Source organism: Salvelinus alpinus, unplaced genomic scaffold (genome assembly GCF_045679555.1).
Source record: "Salvelinus alpinus unplaced genomic scaffold, SLU_Salpinus.1 scaffold_42, whole genome shotgun sequence".
Classification (NCBI taxonomy): domain Eukaryota; kingdom Metazoa; phylum Chordata; class Actinopteri; order Salmoniformes; family Salmonidae; genus Salvelinus; species Salvelinus alpinus.
The window spans coordinates 696,046-710,380 of NW_027255983.1; the positions used below are offsets into that span (position 1 = coordinate 696,046).

The 14,335-nt window shown below is 44.7% G+C and overlaps 1 protein-coding gene across 1 annotated transcript in view; it reads right to left on the reverse strand.

Moving 5' to 3' along the window:
- Positions 1-458: 458 nt before the first annotated feature.
- LOC139567078 (transient receptor potential cation channel subfamily M member 1-like) overlaps positions 459-14,335 on the reverse strand; it is a gene marked incomplete at its 5' end in the record, with an annotated part of 29,298 nt that continues 15,421 nt past the window's right edge. The window contains 7 exons of the mRNA XM_071388557.1: positions 459-3,514; positions 3,653-3,886; positions 4,354-4,486; positions 4,957-5,162; positions 5,615-5,759; positions 6,721-6,741; positions 9,651-9,825. Of these exons, the coding sequence (XP_071244658.1) occupies positions 2,152-3,514; positions 3,653-3,886; positions 4,354-4,486; positions 4,957-5,162; positions 5,615-5,759; positions 6,721-6,741; positions 9,651-9,825 (2,277 nt within the window). The remainder of the gene's footprint in view (positions 3,515-3,652; positions 3,887-4,353; positions 4,487-4,956; positions 5,163-5,614; positions 5,760-6,720; positions 6,742-9,650; positions 9,826-14,335) is intronic.

The window sequence follows — 14,335 nt, forward strand, 5'->3', positions numbered from 1 at the left end:
TATGGTATTAACTGACCCTGTATATAGTATGGTATTAACTGACCCTTTATATAGTATGGTATTAACTGACCCTTTATATAGTATGGTATTAACTGACCCTTTATATAGTATGGTATTAACTGACCCTGTATATAGTATGGTATTGAACTGACCCTGTATATAGTATGGTATTAACTAACCCTGTATATAGTATGGTATTAACTGACCCTGTATATAGTATTCTTACTTACCTATTGTGTTCTTCATATTTCTTCTTCTTTCTCTTGTTTTCTTCTATCAACCAGTCATAAATCAGCCTGGAGGACTGGAGCTGACCATCCCGGCTGTATGATCTTCCCATGTGGATTGTTGATTTAATAAGGTCCTTTGTTTTCCTCAGCTGAGCTGTAGAGGGCGCTGTTACAACATTTTAACTCACAGATAGACCGACATGCTGATGATACTCAACACACGTGTCATTCAAATATTTACATTTTTTTATTTCAGAATTCAATGTTATTCAATCTGTGTTACGCAGAGGTCGCTATAATTGTCCCTTTTTACCCATTTTTAAGGATCAAGCAAATGTTTGGAAAAACTCTTACCTTGTTTGTATAATGAGTTCCATTTTAGATTAATACAAATATCCCTTATCTTTATAACATGGCTGTCTGTATCTGCAATGTTATTTGCTTGATTAATCAACATGAAATACATTTAATACAAAGATTTTTCAAAATAAAAACAAACATTTAACAACAACTCAATAATCGCTGCACTTTCCCCATTCGCTCGCTCAAAGCTGTCCCCATCAACTGGAATGAATTGTAAAAACCAAGATATGCAACGTTCCTGGGTCTCAGACAGTAGTTCAGTGCTGCTCAGCTCTACCACACACCATTGGCTAGTTTATTCCATTCCACACTGAGTAATGCCAGTCAGACATCATCAGATGTCAGTCACAGGTGTTCTGTCTGAGGCGTTTTGTCTTTCTGTCAGTCTCTACCTCTGTCTTCGTCTCCCCAGGCCCTCCAAACATAGCTGTTAGGTCTTTAATACTGTCTGTCAGTCTCTACCTCTGTCTTCGTCTCCCCAGTCCTCCCTAACATAGCTGTTAGGTCTTTAATACTGTCTGTCAGTCTCTACCTCTGTCTCTGTCTCCCCAGTCCCTCCAAACATAGCTGTTAGGTCTTTAACACTGTCTGTCAGTCTCTACCTCTGTCTGTCTCCCCAGGCCCTCCTAACATAGCGGTTAGGTCTTTAACACTGTCTGTCAGTCTCTACTTCTGTCTCTCCCATTCCCTCCAAACATAGCTGTTAGGTCTTTAATACTGTCTGTCTGTCAGTCTCTATCTCTGTCTCTGTCTCCCCAGTCCCTCCAAACATAGCTGTTAGGTCTTTAATACTGTCTGTCAGTCTCTACCTCTGTCTCTGTCTCCCCAGGCCCTCCTAACATAGCTGTTAGGTCTTTAATACTGTCTGTCAGTCTCTATCTCTGTCTTTGTCTCCCCAGTCCCTCAAAACATAGCTGTTAGGTCTTTAACACTGTCTGTCAGTCTCTACCTCTGTCTCCCCAGTCCTCCCTAACATAGCTGTTAGGTCTTTAACAGTGTCTGTCAGTCTCTACCTCTGTCTCTGTCTCCCCAGTCCTCCCTAACATAGCTGTTAGGTCTTTAACACTGTCTGTCAGTCTCTACCTCTGTCTCCCCAGTCCTCCCTAACATAGCTGTTAGGTCTTTAACACTGTCTGTCAGTCTCTACCTCTGTCTCCCCAGTCCTCCCTAACATAGCTGTTAGGTCTTTAACACTGTCTGTCAGTCTCTACCTCTGTCTCTGTCTCCCCAGTCCTTCCTAGCTGTTAGGTCTTTAATACTGTCTGTCAGTCTCTACCTCTGTCTCTGTCTCCCCAGTCCCTCCAAACATAACTGTTAGGTCTTTAATACTGTCTGTCAGTCTCTACCCCTGTCTCGTCTTTAATACTGTCTGTCAGTCTCTACCTCTGTCTCCCCAGGCCCTCCTAACATAGCTGTTAGGTCTTTAACACTGTCTGTCAGTCTCTACCTCTGTCTCTGTCTCCCCAGTCCCTCCTAGCTGTTAGGTCTTTAATACTGTCTGTCAGTCTCTACCTCTGTCTCTGTCTCCCCAGTCCTTCCTAACATAGCTGTTAGGTCTTTAATACTGTCTGTCAGTTTCTACCTCTGTCTCTGTCTCCCCAGTCCCTCCAAACATAACTGTTAGGTCTTTTACACTACTGGCTGACTTGGTTCTCTGCGCCCAGTCCCCTCTGGTCTTCACTTTCCTGGGGTTGGTGTTCAGGCTCTTAGACCTCAGCGATGGATACATCCTGTCCTCTGCCACAAGCAGAAGGTCCCCACCAGTATCTTTAGCCTCCGCTTCCTGCTTCTCCTCACCTCCATCTTGGTTGCTCTCTGGCTGGCTCTTCCCTGGCTCCTGTGGTTCACTGTCTGTCGTTGTCTCTTTGGCCTCTGCCTCGTCGTTTGTATCGGTGGTGGTGGGGACTAGCTTCTCCATGGAGACTTTGGGCATGTGGCCGAACGGGCAGGGGTGAACTTTGTACTCGAAGCGCGCTGCCCAGTGACCCATGGTCGGAGATCTGGAGCTAACCGTTTCCTGCTCCCCTGTGAGGGGGTTGTTGACGTCTGTGGCCCAAGTAGCCCCCTCATCTCCCCCATCGGCTGGGTTGTACACCATAGTGCTCCTGGATCTGGGCCTGGAGGTGAGACAGTCACTGTGGGTCTCTGGAGACTGGTACTGCAGGGACCTGACCCTCTCCAGAGGATGTGAGATGGCTGCTTCTAGCCTGATCTTCTCCACGGTCACTCCTGCCTTCTCCACGGTCACTCCTGCCTTCTCCACGGTCACTCCTGCCTTCTCCACGGCCACTCCTGCCTTCTCCATGGTCACTCCTGCCTTCTCCATGGTCACTCCTGCCTTCTCCACGGTCACTCCTGCCTTCTCCACGGTCACTCCTGCCTTCTCCATGGTCACTCCTGCCTTCTCCATGGTCACTCCTGCCTTCTCCACGGTCACTCCTGCCTTCTCCACGGTCACTCCTGCCTTCTCCATGGTCACTCCTGCCTTCTCCATGGTCACTCCTGCCTTCTCCATGGTCACTCCTGCCTTCTCCATGGTCACTCCTGCCTTCTCCACGGTCACTCCTGCCTTCTCCAGGGCGGCGTCCATCGAGGCTGCGGGGCTGGGCTGTGGAGAAGGCTCTGTAGGAGCCTCAGGCCTCTGGGTTGGGGTTTCCCTCGCCCCTTCGCAGACAGAGACTCTGGAGCTGGAATGATTCCTCTCTCTGGAGCCCACCACGTCTAACGTTGCTCCGTACTCCTTTACAGAGGCCGTGGTGCTGCTCGTAGTTTCTCTCATACTCCCTTTCCTCTCAACCACCTTCCTCATGCTCCCTTTCCTCTGGCTCCTTTTCCTCTCAGGGCTCTTGATGTCCCCAGCCTCGGAGCGGGTGTCATCTCCCATCTCCAGGTGGTACCGGTACAGACTGTAGCCGTCAGAGCTGATGGACACACAGACAGATATATAATCAGTAAATATCATCCTCCCATCATCCATAAACACCAGACTACTGTACTGTACATGAATGAGCCGACCATTCAGTCTTTCTCATCTGGAGTCATTAAAGAAGTTATTAAACCTGTTGATGGAGCTGTGGCGGAGCAGCGAGGACGGGTCGCAGACCGAGGAGACCCCCGACTGGGTCCTGACCAGGTCGTTGTGGTCCACCCCGGCCAGCTTCTCCAGGGCATTCATCATACGCCCAGAGAACTCCTCCAGCTGACCCAGCCGAAGGTCCACCGTCTGCAGGGAAGCCTTCATGGAGTGCTCCCTCTCGTTCACCTCCTCCAGACGCATCGACATGTTCTCCACCCTAAAGAGGAGAGAGAGTCAACAGAACCACAACTCTTTTATTACATTTATTTTTTTTACTCACCCTGACGATGACACCAAATGTATTGTGGGGGGGATTTACTGATAACTATGAATAACTGTAGCGAATACGGAGACAGTTCTACAAGGCTAATTTAAATGTAAGTAGTCCCCCCCCCAAAGAGGGAAGAGCATAGCTGTCCGGTCTCTAGCTGTCCGGTCTCTAGTTGTCCGGTCTCTAGCTGTCCGGGCTCTAGCTGTCCGGTCTCTAGCTGTCCGGTCTCTAGCTGTCCGGTCTCTAGCTGTCCGGTCTCTAGCTGTCCGGTCTCTAGCTGTCCGGTCTCTGGCTGTCCGGTCTCTGGCTGTCCGGTCTCTGGCTGTCCGGTCTCTGGCTGTCCGGTCTCTAGATGTCCGGTCTCTAGCTGTCCGGTCTCTAGCTGTCCGGTCTCTAGCTGTCCGGTCTCTGACCTCTCAGACGTGACCCGGATGCGTTCGTTGTTAGACGACTGCTCCTCGTCCTCCTTCTCTCTGAAATACTCCTCCACACACTGCTCCTCAAACTCGTACAGAACCTTCAGCTCCTCGGCATTCAGCAGCAGCTCTGTCGGACGGAGAAACACACGTCACACGCTGGAGCCGGCCCAGCCAACCAACCAGACAGCCAACCAACCGGCTGGCCAGCCAGAAAACCATTTCAGCCAGCCAGCCAGCTAGCTAATCAATCAACCAAGTCATCCAATCACTCAACCAATCAACCAGTCATCCAATCAGTCAACCAATCAACCAGTCATCCAATCAGTCAACCAATCAACCAGTCATCCAATCAACCAGTCAACCAATCACTCAACCAATCATCAGTCATCCAATCACTCAACCAATCAACCAGTCATCCAATCAGTCAACCAATCAACCAGTCATCCAATCAGTCAACCAATCAATCAGTCATCCAATCAGTCAGTCAACCAATCAACCAGTCATCCAATCAGTCAACCAATCAATCAGTCATCCAATCAGAGTCAACCAATCAACCAGTCATCCAATCAGTCAACCAATATCCCCAAAACCACTAACGTAGTCCTTTGTTGTCCCTGTCGTCCTGCTCTCCCTCTGGTCTCCTCTTGCAGCGGCGACAGACGTGCTTCAGAACGATGTAGATGTGGCTGAAGATGATGAGGGGCGGAGGGAGGAGGGGCCGGTCGTGGAACTTCATGATCAGCTGGTAACGTTGGAACTTCCAGATCTGGTTGGAGACGGACTTGACCTCTAAGAAGGTGTTGCTGTTGGTCAGAGGTCAGGACGGAAAAGCGTATCCAATCAGAGAGCTGCTTTTACCAACGGGGTTAAATCTTCACGACATCACAACACAGTCAACTACATGAATGAACCAGGTTAAATCCCCAGGTCTCCTACACGACACCACAACACAGTCAACTACATGAATGAACCAGGTTAAATCCCCAGGTCTCCTACACAACACCACAACACAGTCAACTACATGAATGAACCAGGTTAAATCCCCAGGTCTCCTACACAACACCACAACACAGTCAAGTACATGAATCACGTAATGCATGATCTAATGACTGTGATTATCACACCCTGAAGGGAGAGAGTTTTCATTGGACCGACTGAGCACCACAAAGTTATGAGTTCCACTGCTCACTTCACACCTCGTGCTGCTCCCTACCGTTCCGTTACACTGGTGTCAGAAGTGGGATCCGTGACTTACTTGAAGACGGCGATGAGTAAGTTGACCAGGAGGATGTTGGCCACCAGCAGGTAGCAGGCCATGATGGCTGGAGTGAGCCACGCTCCAGGGATACAAGGAGGAAGCTTCTTCCCATCCTCATCGTACATGTTGTCACCACATGGTGCTGGAAACAGGCTCAATGTCAGTCTACAGTACTACCACTACTACTACTACTACTACTAATACTACAACTACTACTACTAATACTAATACTGCTACTCATACTGATACTACTACTAATAATAATAATAATACCGCTACTACTACTACTACTACTACTACTACTACTACTACTACTACTACTACTACTACTACTACTACTACTAATGCACTACTACTACTACTACTACAAGTAATACTACTACTGATACTACTAATACTACTACTAATACTACTACTAATACTGCTACTACTACTACTACTACTACTACTACTGTAATACTGCTACTACTACTACTACTGCTACTAATGCACTACTACTACTACTACTACAACTAATACTACTACTGATACTACTACTACTACAACTAATACTACTACTACTACAACTAATACTACTACTACTACTACTGCTACTACTACTATTACTACTACTACTACTACTACTACTACTACTACTACTGTAATACTGCTACTACTACTACTACTACTACTACTGTAATACTGCTACTACTACTACTGTAATACTACTACTACTACTACTACTACTAGATGGTACTTTACCATGAATAAAATTGTGACTTTCTTCGGCTCCATAAAAGTATTTTCGTGGTAATCGAAGAATTTCTAAAAAGGTTTTACTTAAGCAAAGCAGTGAAATATAGTCCAAGTGAAATATATTGAAATATCTGGTCTGATTTTACTTCGATAGGCTACTATGGCAACCTTGTTTTTTCCAAGGGCCCTTCCAGCAGGGAATGAATAATACCAGAAAGGATGGCTTAAACAACTTTTACATTTGCTGTATTTTTCAATTGATCTAAATTTGATTAGTTAGCCTGAATCAATTTAATTGTTTGATATAAAAGCAAAACGGTGGTACATAATGTAGGATTGTATGAGTGTATTGTACAATAGATACTTACGATTGATTTCCATTGCATAGACTACCAATCAACCATGTGACGGGAGTGGAAAAAGATGAGAGAGAGAGAGAGAGATAGAGACAGAGAGAGAGAGGAAGAAAGATAGAGACAGAGAGAGGAAGAAAGATAGAGACAGAGAGAGGAAGAAAGATAGAGACAGAGAGAGAAAATAAATCAGAGAAACAGAAGAGAACAACACTACAACAACAACAATAATATTAATCAATAACCAACATGAGTCTGCCAAGAGGAGGACCGTGCATCTCCGTTGAGTAGGATTTGATTAAAATCATTTTGATTATATAATGTTATATAATGGATTGGTGTCTGATCTCTGGTCCATGTTGTTGTGTCTATACCGTCTATAGTGTTATATAATGGATTGGTGTCTGATCTCTGGGCCATGTTGTTGTGTCTATACCGTCTATAATGTTTTATAATGGATTGGTGTCTGATCTCTGGTCCATGTTGTTGTGTCTATACCGTCTATAGTGTTATATAATGGATTGGTGTCTGATCTCTGGTCCATGTTGTTGTGTCTATACCGTCTATAGTGTTATATAATGGATTGGTGTCTGATCTCTGGTCCATGTTGTTGTGTCTATACTGTCTATAGTGTTATATAATGGATTGGTGTCTGATCTCTGGTCCATGTTGTTGTGTCTATACCGTCTATAATGTTATATAATGGATTGGTGTCTGATCTCTGGTCCATGTTGTTGTGTCTATACCGTCTATAGTGTTATATAATGGATTGGTGTCTGATCTCTGGGCCATGTTGTTGTGTCTATACCGTCTATAATGTTTTATAATGGATTGGTGTCTGATCTCTGGTCCATGTTGTTGTGTCTATACCGTCTATAGTGTTATATAATGGATTGGTGTCTGATCTCTGGTCCATGTTGTTGTGTCTATACCATCTATAGTGTTTTATAATGGATTGGTGTCTGATCTCTGGTCCATGTTGTTGTGTCTATACCGTCTATAGTGTTTTATAATGGATTGGTGTCTGATCTCTGGTCCATGTTGTTGTGTCTATACCATCTATAGTGTTATATAATGGATTGGTGTCTGATCTCTGGTCCATGTTGTTGTGTCTATACCATCTATAGTGTTTTATAATGGATTGGTGTCTGATCTCTGGTCCATGTTGTTGTGTCTATACCATCTATAGTGTTTTATAATGGATTGGTGTCTGATCTCTGGTCCATGTTGTTGTGTCTATACCGTCTATAGTGTTTTATAATGGATTGGTGTCTGATCTCTGGTCCATGTTGTTGTGTCTATAGTGTTATATAATGGATTGGTTGGATTGTACAGTTATGAAAATGTGATTAGACGCTTCCATGCGGACTGGTCTGTCTTCCTCTGGGCAGAGACTAAAACCCCAACACCTCTTATTATCTGAAGCAGTGACATCATCCCAAAGGGGCACCCTATTCCCTCAATGCCTCTGGTCAAAAAGAGTGCACTACATAGGGAATAGGGTGCCCTTTGGGAGACACACAGCATATCTAGCAGGCAGATGATCACTGGAAAAAGAGGACCAATCCTTTTCCATTTGTTTAGAAAAAAAACCACACTTTCTTGTTAGTGGGAATCACTTATAAGGATAAATCAATATGTATCATTGGTCATTTTACTTACACCAAACAATACATGGAGAGTTAGTTTTATACTTTAGTAATAATTCATGGAGCACCTTACCATTTTAAATACTTTACCATTTTAAATAAACCTGTCCTTAAAGTCTTTCATTTCAGTCCAATTTATTAAGCTCAGTAGATGCCTGTGATCAATCAAATTAATATGAGTCCCTTATACACTGTCACCAACACACTGTCACCTGTCACCAACACACTGTCACCTGTCACCAACACACTGTCACCAACACACTGTCACCACTGTCTATATGAGTCCCTTATACACTGTCACCAACACACTGTCACCACTGTCTATATGAGTCCCTTATACACTGTCACCAACACACTGTCACCTGTCACCAACACACTGTCACCAACACACTGTCACCTGTCACCAACACACTGTCAACTGTCACCAACACACTGTCTATATGAGTACCTTACACACTGTCACCAACACACTGTCACCAACACACTGTCACCAACACACTGTCACCTGTCACCAACACACTGTCACCAACACACTGTCACCAACACACTGTCACCAACACACTGTCACCTGTCACCAACACACTGTCACCAACACACTGTCACCAACACACTGTCACCAACACACTGTCACCTGTCACCAACACACTGTCACCAACACACTGTCACCAACACACTGTCACCAACACACTGTCACCTGTCACCAACACACTGTCACCAACACACTGTCACCAACACACTGTCACCTGTCACCAACACACTGTCACCAACACACTGTCACCTGTCACCAACACACTGTCACCAACACACTGTCAACTGTATTTTGATTCTGGATCTTATTATAGTAAGAGACAGGTTATATCATTAGGAATTAAATTGAGTGTTATTGTGTTAGTCAGCCAGCAGAGGAAGTAAAGGACCACACACACACACACACACACACACACACACACACACACACACACACACACACACACACACACACACACACACACACACACACACACACACACACACACTAATCACAGTAGTAGTCAATGCGGGAGGAGAGGAGCAGGCCAGGGGTGAGAGTAGAACAGATGGAGAGGCTTCACAGAGACTACAGAGATTAGTACCAGAACACCAGGTTCCACTGGGATTGAGACTACAGAGATTAGTACCAGAACACCAGGTTCCACTGGGATTGAGACTACGACAACACACCACCATCACAACCATCATGGGATTAGGATTGAATTGATCATCCGCCCATGAAACAGGAAACAGGAAACAGAATCTTACTATTAATGCTACTCTTACGGTCTATGGAGTCGGCGAACACTTCCCCGTAGATCATCCAGTAAGGCATGTAGAAGATGTTCCTGGCCAGACGCCATGTTGGGATCTCATCGGGGTGCAGGATGGCCTGCCGCGCCACGCCGAAACTCATCAACACAACCAGCATGATCACCACGAAGTACAACATGTCGATCATCTGGAGGACATAGAACACAACATGTCAGTCATCTGGAGGACATAGAACACAACATGTCAATCATCTGGAGGACATAGAACACAACATGTCAATCATCTGGAGGACATAGAACACAACATGTCAGTCATCTGGAGGACATAGATCACAACATGTCAGTCATCTGGAGGACACAGATCACAACATGTCAGTCATCTGGAGGACATAGAACACAACATGTCAATCATCTGGAGGACATAGAACACAACATGTCAATCATCTGGAGGACATAGAACACAACATGTCAGTCATCTGGAGGACATAGAACACAACATGTCAGTCATCTGGAGGACATAGAACACAACATGTCGATCATCTGGAGGACATAGAACACAACATGTCAGTCATCTGGAGGACATAGAACACAACATGTCAATCATCTGGAGGACATAGAACACAACATGTCAGTCATCTGGAGGACATAGAACACAACATGTCAATCATCTGGAGGACATAGAACACAACATGTCAGTCATCTGGAGGACATAGAACACAACATGTCAGTCATCTGGAGGACATAGAACACAACATGTCAGTCATCTGGAGGACATAGAACACAACATGTCAGTCATCTGGAGGACATAGAACACAACATGTCAGTCATCTGGAGGACATAGAACACAACATGTCAGTCATCTGGAGGACATAGAACACAACATGGACATCATCTAGAGGACATAGAACACAACATGTCAATCATCTGGAGGACATAGAACACAACATGTCAGTCATCTGGAGGACATAGAACACAACATGTCAATCATCTGGAGGACATAGAACACAACATGTCAGTCATCTGGAGGACATAGAACACAACATGTCAGTCATCTGGAGGACATAGAACACAACATGTCAATCATCTGGAGGACATAGAATACAACATGTCAGTCATCTGGAGGACACAGAACACAACATGTCAGTCATCTAGAGGACATAGAACACAACATGTCAATCATCTGGAGGACATAGAACACAACATGTCAGTCATCTGGAGGACATAGAACACAACATGTCAGTCATCTGGAGGACATAGACCACAACATGTCGATCATCTGGAGGACATAGAACACAACATGTCAGTCATCTGGAGGACATAGAACACAACATGTCAGTCATCTGGAGGACGTAGAACACAACATGTCAATCATCTGGAGGACATAGAACACAACATGTCAGTCATCTGGAGGACATAGATCACAACATGGACATCATCTAGAGGACATAGAACACAACATGTCAATCATCTGGAGGACATAGAACACAACATGTCAGTCATCTGGAGGACATAGAACACAACATTTCAGTCATCTGGAGGACATAGATCACAACATGTCGATCATCTGGAGGACGTAGAACACAACATGTCAGTCATCTGGAGGACATAGAACACAACATGTCGATCATCTGGAGGACGTAGAACACAACATGTCAGTCATCTGGAGGACATAGAACACAACATGTCAGTCATCTGGAGGACATAGAACACAACATGTCGATCATCTGGAGGACGTAGAACACAACATGTCAGTCATCTGGAGGACATAGAACACAACATGTCAGTCATCTGGAGGACATAGATCACAACATGTCAGTCATCTGGAGGACACAGATCACAACATGTCAGTCATCTGGAGGACATAGAACACAACATGTCAATCATCTGGAGGACATAGAACACAACATGTCAATCATCTGGAGGACATAGAACACAACATGTCAGTCATCTGGAGGACATAGAACACAACATGTCAGTCATCTGGAGGACATAGAACACAACATGTCGATCATCTGGAGGACATAGAACACAACATGTCAGTCATCTGGAGGACATAGAACACAACATGTCAATCATCTGGAGGACATAGAACACAACATGTCATTCATCTGGAGGACATAGAACACAACATGTCAGTCATCTGGAGGACATAGAACACAACATGTCAGTCATCTGGAGGACATAGAACACAACATGTCAGTCATCTGGAGGACATAGAACACAACATGTCAGTCATCTGGAGGACATAGAACACAACATGTCAGTCATCTGGAGGACATAGAACACAACATGTCAGTCATCTGGAGGACATAGAACACAACATGGACATCATCTAGAGGACATAGAACACAACATGTCAGTCATCTGGAGGACATAGAATACAACATGTCAGTCATCTGGAGGACACAGAACACAACATGTCAGTCATCTAGAGGACATAGAACACAACATGTCAATCATCTGGAGGACATAGAACACAACATGTCAGTCATCTGGAGGACATAGAACACAACATGTCAGTCATCTGGAGGACATAGAACACAACATGTCAGTCATCTGGAGGACATAGAACACAACATGTCAGTCATCTGGAGGACATAGAATACAACATGTCAGTCATCTGGAGGACACAGAACACAACATGTCAGTCATCTAGAGGACATAGAACACAACATGTCAATCATCTGGAGGACATAGAACACAACATGTCAGTCATCTGGAGGACATAGAACACAACATGTCAGTCATCTGGAGGACATAGACCACAACATGTCAGTCATCTGGAGGACGTAGAACACAACATGTCAATCATCTGGAGGACATAGAACACAACATGTCAGTCATCTGGAGGACATAGATCACAACATGGACATCATCTAGAGGACATAGAACACAACATGTCAATCATCTGGAGGACATAGAACACAACATGTCAGTCATCTGGAGGACATAGAACACAACATTTCAGTCATCTGGAGGACATAGATCACAACATGTCGATCATCTGGAGGACGTAGAACACAACATGTCAGTCATCTGGAGGACAAAGAACACAACATGTCGATCATCTGGAGGACGTAGAACACAACATGTCAGTCATCTGGAGGACATAGAACACAACATGTCAGTCATCTGGAGGACATAGAACACAACATGTCGATCATCTGGAGGACGTAGAACACAACATGTCAGTCATCTGGAGGACATAGAACACAACATGTCAGTCATCTGGAGGACATAGATCACAACATGTCAGTCATCTGGAGGACACAGATCACAACATGTCAGTCATCTGGAGGACATAGAACACAACATGTCAATCATCTGGAGGACATAGAACACAACATGTCAATCATCTGGAGGACATAGAACACAACATGTCAGTCATCTGGAGGACATAGAACACAACATGTCAGTCATCTGGAGGACATAGAACACAACATGTCGATCATCTGGAGGACATAGAACACAACATGTCAGTCATCTGGAGGACATAGAACACAACATGTCAATCATCTGGAGGACATAGAACACAACATGTCATTCATCTGGAGGACATAGAACACAACATGTCAGTCATCTGGAGGACATAGAACACAACATGTCAGTCATCTGGAGGACATAGAACACAACATGTCAGTCATCTGGAGGACATAGAACACAACATGTCAGTCATCTGGAGGACATAGAACACAACATGTCAGTCATCTGGAGGACATAGAACACAACATGTCAGTCATCTGGAGGACATAGAACACAACATGGACATCATCTAGAGGACATAGAACACAACATGTCAGTCATCTGGAGGACATAGAATACAACATGTCAGTCATCTGGAGGACACAGAACACAACATGTCAGTCATCTAGAGGACATAGAACACAACATGTCAATCATCTGGAGGACATAGAACACAACATGTCAGTCATCTGGAGGACATAGAACACAACATGTCAGTCATCTGGAGGACATAGAACACAACATGTCAGTCATCTGGAGGACATAGAACACAACATGTCAGTCATCTGGAGGACATAGAATACAACATGTCAGTCATCTGGAGGACACAGAACACAACATGTCAGTCATCTAGAGGACATAGAACACAACATGTCAATCATCTGGAGGACATAGAACACAACATGTCAGTCATCTGGAGGACATAGAACACAACATGTCAGTCATCTGGAGGACATAGACCACAACATGTCGATCATCTGGAGGACATAGAACACAACATGTCAGTCATCTGGAGGACATAGAACACAACATGTCAGTCATCTGGAGGACGTAGAACACAACATGTCAATCATCTGGAGGACATAGAACACAACATGTCAGTCATCTGGAGGACATAGATCACAACATGGACATCATCTAGAGGACATAGAACACAACATGTCAATCATCTGGAGGACATAGAACACAACATGTCAGTCATCTGGAGGACATAGAACACAACATTTCAGTCATCTGGAGGACATAGATCACAACATGTCGATCATCTGGAGGACGTAGAACACAACATGTCAGTCATCTGGAGGACATAGAACACAACATGTCGATCATCTGGAGGACGTAGAACACAACATGTCAGTCATCTGGAGGACATAGAACACAACATGTCAGTCATCTGGAGGACATAGAACACAACATGTCGATCATCTGGAGGACGTAGAACACAACATGTCAGTC